Here is a 16,836-nt window from a genome sequence, read left to right as displayed (position 1 = left end):
GCATTGGCTAATCCCTCTGGCCAGTGTCCATTCTCATGCATGGGTTACTTTCCTGCCAGCTGACACCTGTCTTTCTCCCCGTATATGATGACCAAGGTATGCTTGTCTGCCTGCCTCTTAGACAGCACACATTTGGAAAGCAGAGCTTGATATTGGGAAAGGAAATTCAGCCCAGGGGCTCTTGTCCCATCTCTTGGTTGATAGACTTGGTTGATAGATTGAAGAGAAGAAAGTCATAGAGAGGACTCTTGACCTCCTCTGAGCCTGGCTATTTCAGCCCCAGAAACATTCACTACATCGCTTTCATGCAGGTGCCATGTTCAGCCCTGAGACCTATGCAGAGGACAGGGATAAGACATGATCCTCATTCTCACAGAGTTCACAGCCTGTCCACGAGGTGGAGGTGGGCAGGAATTGATTCTAACACAAGGCAGACTGATTTAATTTCTGTAACATAATTATCAAAAACTGCCTCGGTATTCCTGGGTGAATCTGTAAGTTGGGAAGCACGGAGCCTTGAAAGTTGGATAAAACTGAACAACAAAAAGTGGCAGGAAAGGCAATCCACATGGGTGGAAGAGTGAGGACCAAGCCTTGGATGGGAGAAGATGGAGACATATTGAGCATGGGGAAGCAGGAGGCTCCCGTTCTAAGGGGAGAGCTAGATCAGATCTTGAAGACCTACGATGCCTGCTTAGCCTAGAATTTATTTGAGAAGTGCAGAGAGAATTTATTTAAGCAGCAGCCCAAGTACAAGCACATGGGGCCGATGCACACTCAGAAATGGGAGCTACAGGTATTTCCTCTTTACCTCAATCCAGACAGCAGAGGAAACAGTGATTGGGCAATGAGTGGATGATACACCCAGTGAGTGGCACCCTGTGGCTGAGGTGAGGAGCAAACACTTTCCAAGCATGAAGCTATCCGATTCAGTTTCAAGCCAGTGACCACCTCCTCGCAGTTAAGAACGTGACCCAAAGGCACAGAGTAAAAATGCATCTTCCTCATTCAAGTGGGAGGATGCAGGCTTTGAAACGGAGAAGCTAATTTCCATAGACCTACTTTCTCTGCATTCAATCATTCTTCTGTTCATCTCTCATCAAATATTTTTGGTATCTAGTCTGTGCTGGTCTCCTGGGCTACAGCAGAACAGAGCAGGGTGCTAAAACCAAGCATCGTGGGGGGTCTGCTTTGCTTCAGTGTCAAGGAAAGTCGGCAAAAGGAACATTTCAGCTGAGACCTCAGGGTGAGTAGGAATAAGCATGGGAAAAGTGGGCCCTTGGAAAAGAACTTGGCGTGTCTCAGGAGCTAAGAGGCCAGTGACTGGAGCTTAGAGAAGAAGGGGAGTGGTGGGACTGCGGCAGCCTGATTCCACGGAGAGAGCAGGGGGAGGGCTGAGCTGCAGGTTGTACTGCAGCGTTTCCATATGCTTATGCTCTGCAGACCCTCTGCCTGCTGGGTGAAAGACTGTGGAGGGGCAAGACTGGACAAAGGGAGATCCATAAGGGGATCACTGCAGTGTTCAAGTGAGAGGAGGTGACAGATTAGATTAGAGTCCCAGGGGCAGAGACAGAGAGAACTGGACAAAACCAACAGGTATTTTGAAGTCAGAGTTGACAGGATTTGTTAATAGCTTGGATGCTGAGGGATAAACAAATGAAACAGACATATCAAGATGGTGCCCCGGAACCGGCTACATAATCTGTGGGGCTCCTGGCAAAATTAAAACATGAGCCAGTTGTTCAAAAGGCATTAAGGATTTCAAAACAGTGAAGGTGGATAGTGTTAAGGCAAGTGTGGGCCCTTCTAAGCCGAGGGCCTGAGCCTGCATAGACTGCCCATCCATGGGAAAGGGTTGCCAAGGGGTGAGTGGGCATGGGATACTTGCCTCCTTGCCTGGGACTCCTTTCTCTCCTGGTTCTCCCTGGAAAACAGAACAGAATATCAGTGGCTCTGCAGCATCAGCCCAATGTCAGTACTAAGACGGTCTTTAAAACTGACATTTCCATTCAAGTCATGTTCCAGCAAAGACAACAATCGATGGTCTATCTGGCCAAGGACATCCCAGACAGGCTCTCTGGCCAGCCTGTGCAGGGGAAAGCAAAAAATCGCCCCAGGTTAGGAAGAAGAGCCACAGGTTAAGAGCTCCTTGTCAATGGGATGGGTATGACTCCACCAGGAGGGCCTCCAGGATATCAGTTTTACAAATAGTCCTGTTGTGGTCAGGAGGCCTCTCTCAGAAGCAGGCTCACAATGTATGAAACAAGAAGCCAATAAGACACTGGGCTCCAGGTTCAATTCTTGGCTCCTCCACTGTTTGGCTCTGTGACCTGAAACAACCTTCCTACAACTTCCATAAGCTCTCTGTGCCTCAGTGTCTTCATCTGTAAAATGAGAACAGTGGTTGCACCTGCCTCAAGGATTACTGTGAGGTATCAATGTGTTAGTTCTCCTAAAGCACACTGGGCAGCAGCAGGCATGTAGTGAGGGCTGGACAAGCACCCCATTCTTATCATGACTCAGGAGCAATTGCTACAGGGCATCCATAGGAGTGGGTGCCTGGCTGCTCAGTGGCAGCACATTATTAACAAGGGGATGGAGAAGGAGACTTGGCCTTTAGCAAGGGAGTGCATAGGCCCATGTAAAAATCAGTGAATGGGACCATGCAAAGCCTGGGCAGCATGGTAGAAAAGGGTAAGAGGGGCTACCACCTCCAACAGGCTGGGCTTGGCTGGCAGTGGGGCATGCAGAGGGGTCAGAATTCAATTGGAGAGGATGGACAAGAACATGGGCAAGCTCTCTACTCTGGCATGTTGCATGCAAGCCTCATTCATCAGGTCAGCAGTCCAAGCAGTGGACTGCAATATGCAGATGACACCAGAGGGCTCCACTTGGAAATGTTTGAATCCCTTAGCATCTCTCTGTCCAGAAACTTGGCAAAGATTACCTTACAGCTTCCCCCTAACTTAAGCCATCAAGAGACCTTGACTCAAGGATGAGCTGGAGCGCAAACCTACCACGTGGCTTTGAGTAAATCACCTACGTGTTCTCACCCAATGGCTCAAACTTGCTCACCTTTACAATTATTTCCAAGCGTCCTTCAAGTTCTAGGATCATGATCAACACCATTGTCCCACCACATGCATTATTACAATGGTTTGTATTTGCTGAGCACCTGCAATGGTCAGGAACCATTGCTGATCCCTTTATATGAATGATTTCATTTAATCCTCAGAAGTAGATGCTGTCATTATCCTCATTTGAATAATGAGACAGCTAAAGCATAAGAGGTTACAACACTTTCCTAAGATCTCATGATTAAGGAGTGATGGCACTGAGATTCCCATGCAGGTGTGACCTCGGGGCACTCCACTGTCTCATAAACTGTGATGCAACTTTGACTCCACACCAGGTCACCATGGCCTGAGCAGACAGAACTGAAGACACAGGAGGTGGCAGGGAAGGTACTGCACGTGAACGTCACAACCTGGAGCCAGGTATCTTGGGTTCCATTGGGGTTCTCTGCTTACCGGAGGCCCACGGGGACCCAGGAAGCCAGGAAGTCCTGGGCTGCCATTTTCCCCTTTGCTTCCTTTCTGGCCCTGCAAAGAGAAAACAGAATTAATTCCTCAAGGTCATGTACCAACTCAAGCAGATTCGGAAACCTTGTGACCACTCTGAAATCAAAAGGCCTGAGACATCCACTCAACACACAAATCCTCCTATGATGGAGGGGCATGGGTTAGAAAAAGACACAGGGTCTTGGGACTCCTGGTAGTGCTGTCATAGGAGGGGAAGAAGATGAGAAGTCTCCCTGTAGACAGCCGAGGGTCTTTCCGTTCGAAGCAACTAAAACAACCTGGGACAGATATTTAACAAAGACCCTGAGATGTGCGGAGCTTTCCAAGGAGTGCTCTAGTGAGATGGCATACCACTGCCCATGAGGTGGCCAAAGCTCACTTGGTAGAATCACATTTTGGGAAAGGACTTCGGGAATCTTTCAACTTCAACTTTTCTGGGGAGCCATCATGCATGGGTCAGTACTTCCAGGATCAACTCTGCACCAGGGGAGGTGATGGGTCCAGTTTCATGACCCAACCCCACCTCCTCTGTTCTGTCTCACCAGCAGCAACAGGTCTCACACCATAGCCCCTGAGGGAGGTCACTATGTTTGCTAGGAAGTTGGATTCCTTCTGTATAGCTGTCCCTAGTCCAACAAGAAGAGGGTCTCTGCTAGGGTAATCAAATGCCCAGTTTGCCTGGAACCAGTAGGTTTCCCAGGATGCAGGATTTTTCCAACTGGGAAAGTTCCTCACAAACTGAGATGCACTGGTCACCGCAGTATCCGAAGTACCAAGGCCTGGTCAGCCCATTGTCCAATACTATTGACATTTGACTCACACCTTGCAGGTGGCCTTCTGAGTCAGGTGGCCAATTTTAGCAACTAAAAATACAAGACGACTAGATTGGAAGGAGACTAGTGGCCGGAGCTTTTCTCATCCAATCCTAGAACCCATTAAGGAACCATCTTCCCCACCATGTCTCCCCACCTACCAGGACTGAACCCCAAATCTTGTATTTGCTATCTAGCTGACCAGGACTCTGCCAATTGGTATGCACCCTCTCTCTACTACCTGCCCATTGAGCTCTCTCTGCTACCTACCTGTTGATCCTTTTTGTCTCCCACCTCCGTCCCTACCTCCATTTCCATGCTGCACACTTTGTCATTCGAGGTGGTAAGGGTTGCTCGGTCTGACCTTGTCCTCACATCCTCTGGAAACATCAAACTTCTACCCTACAACCTCGTTAAACATTTTTTTAAAAAAATATTTGTTTTGGGTGCCTATGGATGTAGACCATAGATGCCTAAGGTTATAGTCAACAAAGAGCCAAGAGTATGATCATATGTACTTTAAACCTTAAAAAAGGGCCCCATGGAGCTTCTTACCTCCAACTTATTTCTACCACTCAAACCCGTATTTCCCCACTGACGCTTCTAGGGACAGAGGCTGGACAATCTGTAATGTGAGCCACAAGCCCTTTCAAAGCTCACCCCAATGCCATCACATAGCAGCCAAAGAGAACTCACGGGGGTTCCTGAAGGGCCAGGCTCTCCTGGAGATCCCGGTGATCCATTCTTGCCCTGGTGGAAGAAACAGGGATAATCATCCTGCCAGGGCATCAAAGAGCAGGACGTGGAACAAAGAGATAGACTGATGCACAGGACTTGGTTTTATACAGAATCTGTTACTCTAGCCAATGTGGCTCTCAGTCAACCACTTCATATTCAGAGGATGTTTCTCAACTTCTAAAAGGAACTGTAATATTTAATTCATAATATTGTTGTGAAATTAAATGAGTCCGTGGGCATGAAAAAGTCTAGCCTGGTGAGTGGTGCCCACAGCTGAGGCACAGTAAATAATTATGACCACATTCACTTATTCATCTATTCATCCTTCCATTCAGTTGCTGTGCTGAAGAACAAGCAAACCATCTAACACAACCCAGCTTACACGCAATTGCTCACACTGCCACAGTGCTGGTCTCAGCTTAGGGAGCATGTCCATGCCCTTATCTCCTTGGACTCCCCGACTGAGAAGATCATTATACTCTCATTTAAAATAGGTAGATACTGAGGCACAGAGAAGAAAAACGGCCTGTGCAGAGTCATGCAGCTACAAAATGGAAGGTCCATTCACTCCAGATTCCAGGACTGAGGTTTCCAAGTCTAATTCTCTCTAACTTCACAGAGATATTGTGCACATTCATAGTTTTGGCGAACACATTTAACAAATAGGATCCCAGTAGACTAAAAACAAGAAAGCTCAAGAATGTTCCTGGCTACTCCCTTTCAGGATCAGACAAATTTCTATTAAGCCAAAAATTCACAGCTTCAATTCCCCAGGCTGTGTCAGTCTCTTCCTCTGCCCACCACACTCCCCCACTCAGGCCACATTCCCGTTGGCTGCTGTGTCTTTACCTGGCTCTCTTCCTCACCATGAGTAACCCAAAGGCAGAGTCTATGCCTTGTCATTCTTTATATTTCCAGCCTAGGAGAAGAGAGCCTCCTTGTGTGTCTCCAATGCTGTGCCAGACACACAGGAGGTTTGCTGCTAAATAATGAACCAAGGACGTCCTAGAGAATCACTCTCCATTGATCCTTTAACCAAAAAGTGTTAATGCCCTATAATCTGTGAAACATGTATTCACAAATGTGTTGGATTTATGGAAGCATGTTCCAGTATAAAGTAGCTGATGCTGACCGGGCACTTCTTACATACCAGACTTCTTTTTTTTTTTTTTTTTTTTTTTTTTTTTGAGACAGAGTCTCGCTCTGTCGCCCGGGCTGGAGTGCAGTGGCCGGATCTCGGCTCACTGCAAGCTCCGCCTCCCGGGTTCACGCCATTCTCCTGCCTCAGCCTCCCGTGTAGCTGGGACTACAGGCGCCCGCCACCTCGCCCGGCTAGTTTTTTTTTGTATTTTTTAGTAGAGATGGGGTTTCACATCGTGTTAGCCAGGATGGTCTCGATCTCCTGACCTCGTGATCCGCCCGTCTCGGCCTCCCAAAGTGCTGGGATTACAGGCTTGAGCCACCGCGCCCGGCCCAGACTTCTTCTAAGAGCTTTGCATTTCACATGCATTAACTCACTCACTGCTCACATCAGACCCAAACATCATCACCCTTTTACAAATGGGGAAACTGAGGCTCAGAAATGCTAAGCCACCTGCCTCTGAGGCAAGGGGAGGAGCTGAGATCTGAACATAGGCAGCACTGATTCCATCTCATACTGCTCTGCCCCTCCTTAAGGACATGCCTTATGGGTCAGCGATCATAAATACAGCTTTCATCTTATGCCTCCAAAGCACATGCATGGCCATGGCCTGATGTCACTGGATCCTGCCAGGAATCATACAGCACAGACGTCTTTCTCCCCATATCCCAGAACCCCCTTAACAGACCTGCCAGGGATCGCTGAGCTAGTAAGGTCTAAAATCAGAGCAGCCAGCTGGATTTGTGGACTGCTTACCCGTACTCGGCCCTTCCGCGAACGCTGCATAACGCTTCTCCCTGCACCTTCCTCCGCCCACCAACCCATCTGTGTCCCTCTAAAAATATGTACTTCGCCTTATCCCTATGGAAATTCTATCTCTCCTCCTTCTTCCTCTAATCTTCTCTTTGCAGGGAAGATAAGGGCCAAGACATTGCAGAGAGGATAAGGGCCAAGACCCAGTAGCATATGGTGCCAACACAGGCCATGTGCACAGAAGGCAGGGTGGGTGGTTCTGGGCGGCCGCCTGTGCTCTGTGCACTTGAGGCCTATTGGGGCTGGGACCTGGTTCCCTCCCAGGCCACTCCTGTGTCCTGCTCTCCCTCGCCAAGCCCCTTGGGTCTCTGCTTCCCAGGAATGGAAACCACAGCTCCCCTTTTCAACCCTTTTGAGCTCCAAACTCCTATTCTAAGACCCCTCCTTCCAGGATGATCTTTCTGACAAGGACATCTAGCACATGCCAGCCAGGCTGGGTGTTGCAGCTGCAGGCTCTTGAATGAGAATGCTGGGGTCCAAATCCTGGTTGTGTCACTGACTTGCAGTGTGATCTTGGGCACGTCTAGACTTCTCTGTGTCTCCATTTCTCATCTGTGAATGGGGACAGCAATGACACCTGTCTCACAGGGTTTGGGGAGAAAATGAAGGAATCATGTAAATGCCTCATGCAGTCCCCAGCACTGAACTCCACTCCACTGGTGCTTGTTGGAAGCTAGTGGCTGTGAGGTGGTTGCCACATGGGTCATTCTTACCCCGGGGTGGCTGTAGATTTTAGAGAAAGCAAAATGAAAGTTTTCAGGCCACACATACATTCACAATCACCACAACTATTGACGGAGGCACTCTATACATATTCCGTGTCCAGTTCAAAGTTGTGTGAACTTGCCAGAATCCTTCTCCTAACTCAGAAAAGCACAGAAATTACAGTGGAGTAAGAATGAGGCTGTCAGAGAAAGAACTCAGAACTATTCTGTTTTTTAAAAAAGTAGATATTTGGCGAACTTCAGCAGCTCATTTTTAGGATCAAATTCCTTATGATGTACCTGAGAATTGATAGGAGCAAGCTAGAACCACACAGCAGCCTTTGGGGGCCTTGGGATTTTGGGGCCACCCCCCACCCAGCATGTGGTATGTGAAGCCCTTCACAACCTCACCAGGCCAGCTGCTGTCTTCCACCTCACACACCTGTTCTGAGTACTCGCTGCTCGCCAAATGTCACTTCCCAGCCAACCATGGTGGCTTACACCTATAATTTCAGCACTTGGGGAGGCTGAGATGGGAGGACTGCCTGGGCCCAGAAGTCTGAGACCAACTTGGACAACACAGAGAGACCTCATATCTACAGACATTTTTTTAAATAGCTGAGCATGGTGGTATGCACTTGTGGTCCCAGCTACTTGGGAGACTGAGACAGGAGAATGGCTTGAAACCAGGAGGTCAAGGCTGCAGTTAGCTGTGATCATGCCACTAAAGTCCAGCCTGGGCAACACAGTGAGAGCCTGTCTCAACACAAGAAGTCACTTCCCTTTCCCTCTTCTGTGCCTTTGAATGTGTTTGCACTCATCAATAATTTGATTGCTGCCCGATGCCAAGAGGCCAGGGAGAGAAGCAGAGCAAAGGCCCCTCTTGCCTCCAGGAATGAAGAGGACCTGGCTCGGGGCACATTCCAAGGGCTGGGCACTGTTCTCTCACTTCATTGGATTACCATGCTGGATTCTTATAGTCTCCTTGTTCTGTCCAGATTGCCTCCGTTTTACAGATGAGAAAACTGAGTCCTCGGAGAAGTGAAGAAACTCACCTAGTTCATGTGATGAATACGGGAGAGGCAGAAATCAAGCCCAGATGGCTGAACTCCAGAATTGGTTGCAAAAGCCCAGTGAGGGAGCTGGGGAGACCCGGTCAGGGCCACCCCACTCTTGGGGGGCTCTGGAGCAGGGTTTCTCAAATTTTTGTCCTTATTACTCCCTCTCCAGTTGCCTTTTTACATATTTTTTCCTAATCTCTCCATATGAAACTTTAATATCACAGCTAAGCTATACATCTGTTTATGTACTGTATTCGTATCTGTATTTGACACATACTCTTTGACACCTCAAGAATCAATGTTTTCCCCGTGGGGTTGATAACACCCCATTGACAGCTCACACCTGGGGAGCCTGGGCTTCAGCTCATTTGAGTCACTGTGGCCCCATCAGGGGAGAAGATGACTCTACCTGGTAAGTTCTGAAAAGATGGGACATCCAAGCTCATAGGATCTGCCACACACCCACTCCCTAGGATCTCGAAGACAAAGCCCACGCTTGTCCACAGTAGGGTGGAGAACACAGGATTTGGCATCAGAAAGTCTTGGTTTCAAACCAACCTAAAGCTCTTACAAGCTGTGTGACCTAGACTTGGGAAACCAATATTCATTCACTTGTTTATTCCATCACTCATTCAAAAAATACACAACATACAAGCAATACAAAATAAGCCAGTTGCAAAAGATAAAGTGTTGTGTACAAAATATGTATTCTGTATGCCCATAGGCGTATTGAAAATATTTTAAAAGATACACAAAGTGCTTCTAAATAGTGGCTTCCTCTGGAGGTGGGATTGGGGTGGGGGTGAAGAGGGAATTTTCTTGTTACTTTGTAACATTCAATTCTGTCTGATTGCCTCTACAATTAGCATGAATTATATTGATAATAATATAGAGAGAGACACAGATATCAAAGCTGCGTTTCTGAGATGGCCCCTGGGTTTAAATGGGATAATGTATGCTTTTGTCTTTGCACAGCACTAGGCACCTAAATATCTATTATTGACCTTCTCCGTACTCTTTCAGGCTGCTCTTAGATAAGAGAAGGATTTGCCTCTTTGCACAAACAGGCAGAGATAACATCCAAATATTTATCAATCATATGGAATGCTATGGGGTTCAACTGTGTCCCCCCCAAATTTTTAAGTCCTAACATTCAGTTCCTCTGAATGTGACCACAATGGGAAATTGGGTCATTGCAAATGTAATTAGTTAAAATAAGGTCATATTGAATAGGGCGAGCCCCTTACCCAATAAGGACTGGTTTTCTTATAAAAAGGGGAACTTTGGGCCAGGCGCAGTGGCTCACGCCTGTAATCCCAGCACTTTTGGGAGGCCGAGTGGGGCAGATCACTTGAGGTCAGGAGTTCGAAACCAGCCTGGCCAATGTGGCAAAACCCCATCTCTACTAAAAAGACAAAAAAAAAAAAAAAAATTAGTGGCATGGTGGCGCACACCTGTAATCCCAGCACTTTTGGGAGGCCGAGTGGGGCAGATCACTTGAGGTCAGGAGTTCGAAACCAGCCTGGCCAACGTGGCAAAACCCCATCTCTACTAAAAAGACAAAAAAAAAAAATTAGGGGCATGGTGGCACGCACCTGTAATCCCAGCTACTTGGGAGGCTGAGGCAGGAGAATCGCTTGAGCCCAGGAGGCAGAGGTTGCAATGAGCTGAGATCGCACCACTGCACTCCAGCCTGGGTGACACAGCAGGAATCCATCTCAAAAAAAAAAAAAAAAAGTCGGGGGGGATATTTGGAGAGAGACACAAGCAGGGAGAACACAATGTGAAGATGAAGGCAAAGGCCAGGGTGGTGCCCCCACAAGCCAAGGAATGCCCTAGGGAGTCAGCAAAGCCCCAGAAGCTGGGAGAGACACCTGGAATGATTCTGTCTTAGCCTCAGAAGGAACCAACCCTGTTGATCTGAATGTCAGGCTTCTGGCCTCCAGAACCATGAGGCAACACATTTCTGCCATGTACCGTATTCCATTCATGGTACTTGGTTACAGCAGCCTCGGGAAACTAACCTCTAGCAAGCACCAACCCCTAGTGTGGCCCAGAGCTAGAGCAGAGCATCGGGGCAAAGTCCTACAGAGCTCCAGTGGTGCCCGGTGGCACCTTTGTAATTTTTCTATTGTTGTGGGGGATGGTCTCAGAAAACAATCTGAGTGTTGGGGGAGGTGACTAGGGGGACTTAAGGGGGCAGCTATTTACCAACTGCTAAAACATATTACAATTTTTTAACAATATATACTGTGGCACCAGAGGGAACTAACTAAATATCATCGTGGTAACAGGCCCTGCAATAACATGAAGCACATTAGTCGCAAAGCAAAACTCACCGGTGGGCCCCTTGGTCCTTGGGGACCCTGTGGCCCAGTGGGTCCAGTGTCACCCTGGAACAAAGAGAGAAAGGTGGTGTCATCACCAAGTAGCTGTGTGAAGATGATGGCGTCACAATTTCAAATATTAACCAAACCTCGCCAAGTTACCCAAAGGAACCAACAAACTGTCCAGCATGTTTCATCATCAATTGTCCATTATTCCAAATATGAACAAACTCCCTTCCTGTGGGTGAGTAAATGCACGCAAGCCCGCATTTGTGCATCCATTTATTCAGTTACTTTTTAGACATATGCATAGGGCTCCACACATTAGACTGATCTTGTAAAACAGATTCCACAGCTAAGAAAGCACATGTGAACTAGATCAGATTTCTCCTAAGTATCCTTTCCAGCTCCACCATTTCTGGGAGCAGATCAGCCACAGGGACCATGTGCTCTGGTGTGTCAAGAGCCATTGGGGAAGAGTCCACTTCATCAATTTAAAGGCAGATCCTGAAGGATCTGGGAGCAGATCAGCCACAGGGACCATGTGCTCTGGTGTGTCAAGAGCCATTGGGGAAGAGTCCACTTCATCAATTTAAAGGCAGATCCTGAAGGACCCATATGGTGGGCATGAGACCACTTTGTACCTCAGTACCTGGTGCCTCTGCGTCTGACCAAACAGCCAGTTCCATGATGCCACTCTGCATCCCATATGTCCAGCCACCCTGCAGGATGCCATATGCAAAGGGCTGGTCCCTAGGGGATGTGGAGCTGCTGGATTCTGGACTCCAGGTAAGCTATTCCTGCCTCTGACTCTCTGGGTGACCATAAGTCAGTCCCTTAATCTCTCTGGATCTCAAATTTTTCATTTGTACACCTGGGGTCAAAATTTCCCTTGTTTTGGCTGGGCACAGTGGCTCACGCCTATAATCCCAGCACTTTGGGAGGCCAAGGCAGGTGGATCACCTGAAGTCAGCAGTTCAAGACCAGCCTGACCAACAAGGTGAAACTCCATCTTTACTAAAAATACAAAAATTAGCCAGGTGTGGTGGCAGGCACCTCTAGTCCCAGCTACTCAGGAGGCTGAGACAGGAGAATTGTTTGAACCCGGAAGGTGGAGGTTACAGTGAGCTGAGATCACAACACTGCACTCCAGCCTGGGTGATGGAGTGAGCCTCCTTGTTCTGCTGAGATACCAACACCAAATAAAAGGGAGAGCCATTCAAGCGGTGTACAATTAACACAGCACACGGTGGTGGCAGTGAGGAGTGTTTAGTTTCTTTGAACACTGCAGAGCCCGAGAGATGGAGAAATAATCCGGGAGAAACTCTGAAATGCCTCTCAAGTCCATTTAAGGCTGGACCCAACAGGCCTATCATTTGTACCAGTGGACAAATCACGACTGATCCAGAAAAGCTTCCTTATCAACCATAAAGCCCAGGTACCCACCCACTAGGCTGGAGGCTCCAATCTCACCCTTGCCAACCAATCCTGTGACGTCATCTGTGTGCCTCTTGGCTGTGCTGCCACCAACCACTGCGGGGCAGTTTCTGGGTGTCACTTCCTTGATACCCCCAGCCCCAGCCCAGCCAGGCCCCATAGGACCCCACTTACATCTTTTCCTGGTAACCCTTCCTGACCAGGAGGCCCCATGGCACCAGGCTCTCCCTAGGAACAAAAAGGCCTGCCATTAGGGAAGGAGATGCTTCAGCCACTGGCTGCCTCAACCACAGGGGCATCTGAGGAGCTGGGAGAGGTGGAGAGACCCAGGGGCCCTGTCAACTTCTGTACGCAGAGCCTGGCCCTGAGTTGACGTCTGGGGCGCACCCAAGGCCAGCTGTGAGTGCCTGGAGCCATGCTGTGCCTCTCTGTGCAGCTCAGGCAAGGAAGAACAGCAGCTGAAGGCTCTGGCATATACGCTTGGAGCGCTGCCTCCTCATCTGCTCATGCACTTGACCCTCTCTACACCTGCGCTTGCTCCTCGGTGACTAGATCATGCAAGGGATCCAACCAGCTGACCCCTAATGTCACTTCCATTCTGGGCATTCAGAGGAGACAGAGGAGTTAAAGGATAAGAAAATAGTTTCTGGGGTCTTCCCATCCAGGGTAAAAGTGATGCTTTCCATATATAAGATCTAGGACCTTGGGAAATTACCCATGTCCTCTGGGCTTCAGTTTCCTCCTCCACAAAATGAACATAATAGCAGCAACCGCCTCACAAGGCTCAGAGCTGACGTGTATGACACACCTGAGTCCAGACTGATTCGGCCAAACTGGTTGGCCATGATAATGTCTGGACCCCAGAAAAACCACCTGAGGGAATTAGGCCAAGAGGTGGGGATGGTGCATCCAAGGTGTCCCTGTGCTGGCCTGTTCCATGCTGGTGTGCTCCGTGTCCTCTCTCGGGTAAGGCACTGCCATGGCCTGCAGGCTGCAAGAACCATCTGTCTGGGAAGCGTAAGCTCTGCCCACCTCAGGGGACCTCCAAAGAGGCGCCCACTTACTCGGGGACCAGGTGCACCAGAATCGCCTGTGTGTCCCTTGAAGCCCTAGAAGGAAGAGAATGGAGTTACCCCATGACAGAGCAGGCTCTTGGGGCAGAAGGCAGGCATCCCTCCCCGCCTGCTTTGACCCACATTGCCCCCACTCATTCTTTACCATTTGCAGGATACCGAGCCCTACTTGGTGCCACACTTGGTGCCAGAGGTTTGACGGCTGGACACCAAGAGCCCTTCCTCCCAGCCCCTCTGTACTGTGGGCCGGGCTGCCAGGCCTCATCCCACAAATGCCTCGGAGTGTCGGGGCGTTGCCCTACTGGTTCAGGTGTCTCCTGCACTCCTTGTTCCTCCTGATTGTTCCAGGCTCACAGCACATGGCTTGACCGGCCCCTCTCTGCACGGCTCCTGAGTCAGGTGATTCCCTTGTAGGGAACATCGCTTTCACCCATAGTTAGGTCCTGTGGCCCCTTCCTTGTTCCTGTGGCCATTGCTGGTCCTACCAACACCCCTGAGTACGTTCAGCTCTGGGAGTTACATCCCGAGTCATGGCGCTGGGGTCTCCTTGTCCAGAGTTGCACCTTGGAGGCATATTACCTGAAGCTTCGCTACAGAGCTTCAGGCCTTGTGAGTGAAGATTAAACCATTAGCAGAGCTGAGACCATCATTTTTAATCTCCAGACCGATCTGACAGTGTGGGAATCCTCACCTGGTGGATGTAAAGCTAAAGCTCAAGGATAAAAAAATGCCCGCCTGGCATAGCTTTGCAGTATTAAACTATGGAAAGGATTGCCATATGCTCTTAAGTTTCATGGAACTGCGCTGACTTCGGAGTTAGGTCTGGGATGGGCCATGGCTCCCACTCTGTAGCTGTGGGATCTTGGGAGCTCTACTTCTCTTCTCTGGGACTCAGTTTCCACACCTGTAAAATTAGGATAGAACCTACTTCTGCAGAGTTGCCATCAGGACTGAATAAGACTAAATAAGGACTGCACAGTGCTCTCCAGTTGCTCAAAACAGTCCAGCTACATTTCCCTGGAGAGGGCTGGGGTTTTCGTGGGGCTCCGCATCTTCCTTAAGGACTCCAGAATTCCAAATTCAGCCAGCCCAGAGGAAGAGACTCTGGTGTGCTCTCTTCCCATCTGATCATGACAAAAGCACCAACGGGGGGAGCCACACTCAATGAGCCAGGCACTCTGCTGGGAATGTCACATGTCCTACCTTCTCCTTTAGTACTTATAACCACTCTGCAAGAATGGGAGTCATTATGACTGCCGTTTCACAGAAGAAGACACAGGGGTTCAGAAAGGTCCTTGTTGAGACCAAGGTCACAAAGTCAATACATGATAAAGTAAAGGCTGAATCCAGGTCTTTCTATCTGAAAACCCACTCCATTCTACAAAGCTTTGTCCTGACTTATTCTATGTCAGCCAGACGAACTTGGTCTTCTTTTCCCTGCCTGGCTTTCAAACCTCAGTACTTTCATTACAACTCCCAGTTGAGAGATGGGTCTTGCCCCCAATACAGGTTCCATGGGTTTCCTGGCTGAAAGGGAGCCCCTGTCACTCCAGGAACCACCTTTAATAAATTGATCACTAGCTCAGTGTTGCAATCCCCATAAGAGGTAATATTCCTTATTCTCGGGTGTTTTCTGGTGCAATCATGTGAAAAACAAGGGGATTTAGGAAAATAGAAAACTTATTTTTGTATTTTATTTCCTTCTTATTGAATACTAGCCAGAAAGTTGATTTTTAAAAAGAAAAACATGAAGAAAACAGAGCTAGGATTTTGATCTGCTGGATAAAATCCAGATAATTTTAGGATAATCATTTAAAATCATATTTTTTTCTAAAAGCAATTTAAGAAATTGTGAAAACAATTTTGAAATTATGAAGAGATGAAACACTTAGCAATAAAACCCAATAACCCTAAAATACATAGAGTTCATTTTTGTAGGTAAATAGTATCTGTGTCTGTTTATATGTATAATAGCTAGATAGCTAGATATAGATGTACATATATAGACGCTAGAGTTCATATATAGAAAAAAGGACTAGAAAAAATACACTGAATATTAAAAACTTTACTTCTCTGTTGTAGAATTAGAAGTAAATTAATTTTCTTCTCTATACCATTTTTTGTGTTCTTTTTCTTATTATTACCATCATCATTACTATTAATACCACTAGGCAATGAGAATGGGTTACTTTTACAATTGGGAAAAAACCTTAGCTATGGAAAGTGTTCAAAACTAAAATTAAGATTCATTTCTAGGCTCTATTATCCAGAGAAAACCCATTGAAATTATAATAAATTGGATAAGAACAAAGAAAACTTTTAGCAACAACAAGGTAATGGCTGCAATTGTGAAAATGAATTTCACAGCTATGTAGTGTGACAAAGCTGAATTGACTGCACAGAAGCACAGCCGTCTGGAGGAGAAGGACTTCCAGGACCCCATGATCGGGCAGTCTGGGCTAGCCCTGCCCACAGTGGTGAAAGCCATGTGACTGATGGGCTTGGTTCTACTGTTCCCAACACACATTGCACACTTACAGGTGGGCCTCGGGCACCCTCTGGTCCTGGTAGACCTGGCTCTCCTGCTTTGCCCTGAGAGTAGGAAGAAAAGAAGAGTTTGAGAACAACATTGTAAGAATCTTCCTATTCCTGGCTCTCTGTGTTTCCTACCATTCTATTCCCACAAGCCGGTCTCTGTCCACCCTGTCAGCCCTGTCCCCTGGCGTCTTGGTCCATCTTAATCTACACAGATCTCCACCATGTGTTCAGGCCTATTATATTCCTGGTTTTCCTGGGATGGTGCTGGTTACACAGGTTTCATCTCCAAATTAATGATGCCTAGTACCCCCCCCTTTCACTATCAGAAGCATCTTCGTGTGGATGAGAAATTATATGGCCATCTTAGCTTCATAGATGACTTTATGCCCACTTGCAAAAAACATGTCAAGGCTGCTATTAACACTTGCACTTTACCGATGGCAACACTGAGGTTCAAAGAAGTTATATTTTTATGAAGGTATTAAATAGCAAAGACAGGCTGAATTCCAGCTGAGTGCCACACCCAAGCAGATGCTGTTTCCAGGTCAGCTGCAGTACATACTGGCAGGGTGACCTGTGATGTACGCAGCCTTTTACTCACCCCATCATCT

The 16,836-nt window shown here is 47.9% G+C and overlaps 1 protein-coding gene across 1 annotated transcript in view; it reads right to left on the bottom strand.

Moving 5' to 3' along the window:
- The window catches only part of COL22A1 (collagen type XXII alpha 1 chain), a 298,462-nt gene that overhangs the window by 14,152 nt on the left and 267,474 nt on the right, over nt 1-16,836 (bottom strand). The window contains exons 51-57 of the mRNA XM_050800296.1: nt 16,226-16,279; nt 13,679-13,723; nt 12,789-12,842; nt 11,190-11,243; nt 5,090-5,143; nt 3,531-3,602; nt 1,889-1,924 (exon numbers count right to left, since the gene is read on the bottom strand). Coding sequence (XP_050656253.1) covers nt 1,889-1,924; nt 3,531-3,602; nt 5,090-5,143; nt 11,190-11,243; nt 12,789-12,842; nt 13,679-13,723; nt 16,226-16,279 — 369 coding nt within the window. The remainder of the gene's footprint in view (nt 1-1,888; nt 1,925-3,530; nt 3,603-5,089; nt 5,144-11,189; nt 11,244-12,788; nt 12,843-13,678; nt 13,724-16,225; nt 16,280-16,836) is intronic.

The sequence above is a fragment of the Macaca thibetana genome, chromosome 8, assembly GCF_024542745.1.
Source record: "Macaca thibetana thibetana isolate TM-01 chromosome 8, ASM2454274v1, whole genome shotgun sequence".
In the NCBI taxonomy this organism is placed as follows: domain Eukaryota; kingdom Metazoa; phylum Chordata; class Mammalia; order Primates; family Cercopithecidae; genus Macaca; species Macaca thibetana.
The sequence above is the reverse complement of the archived record's forward strand: the minus strand, read 5'-3'. Positions and strand labels throughout refer to the sequence as shown.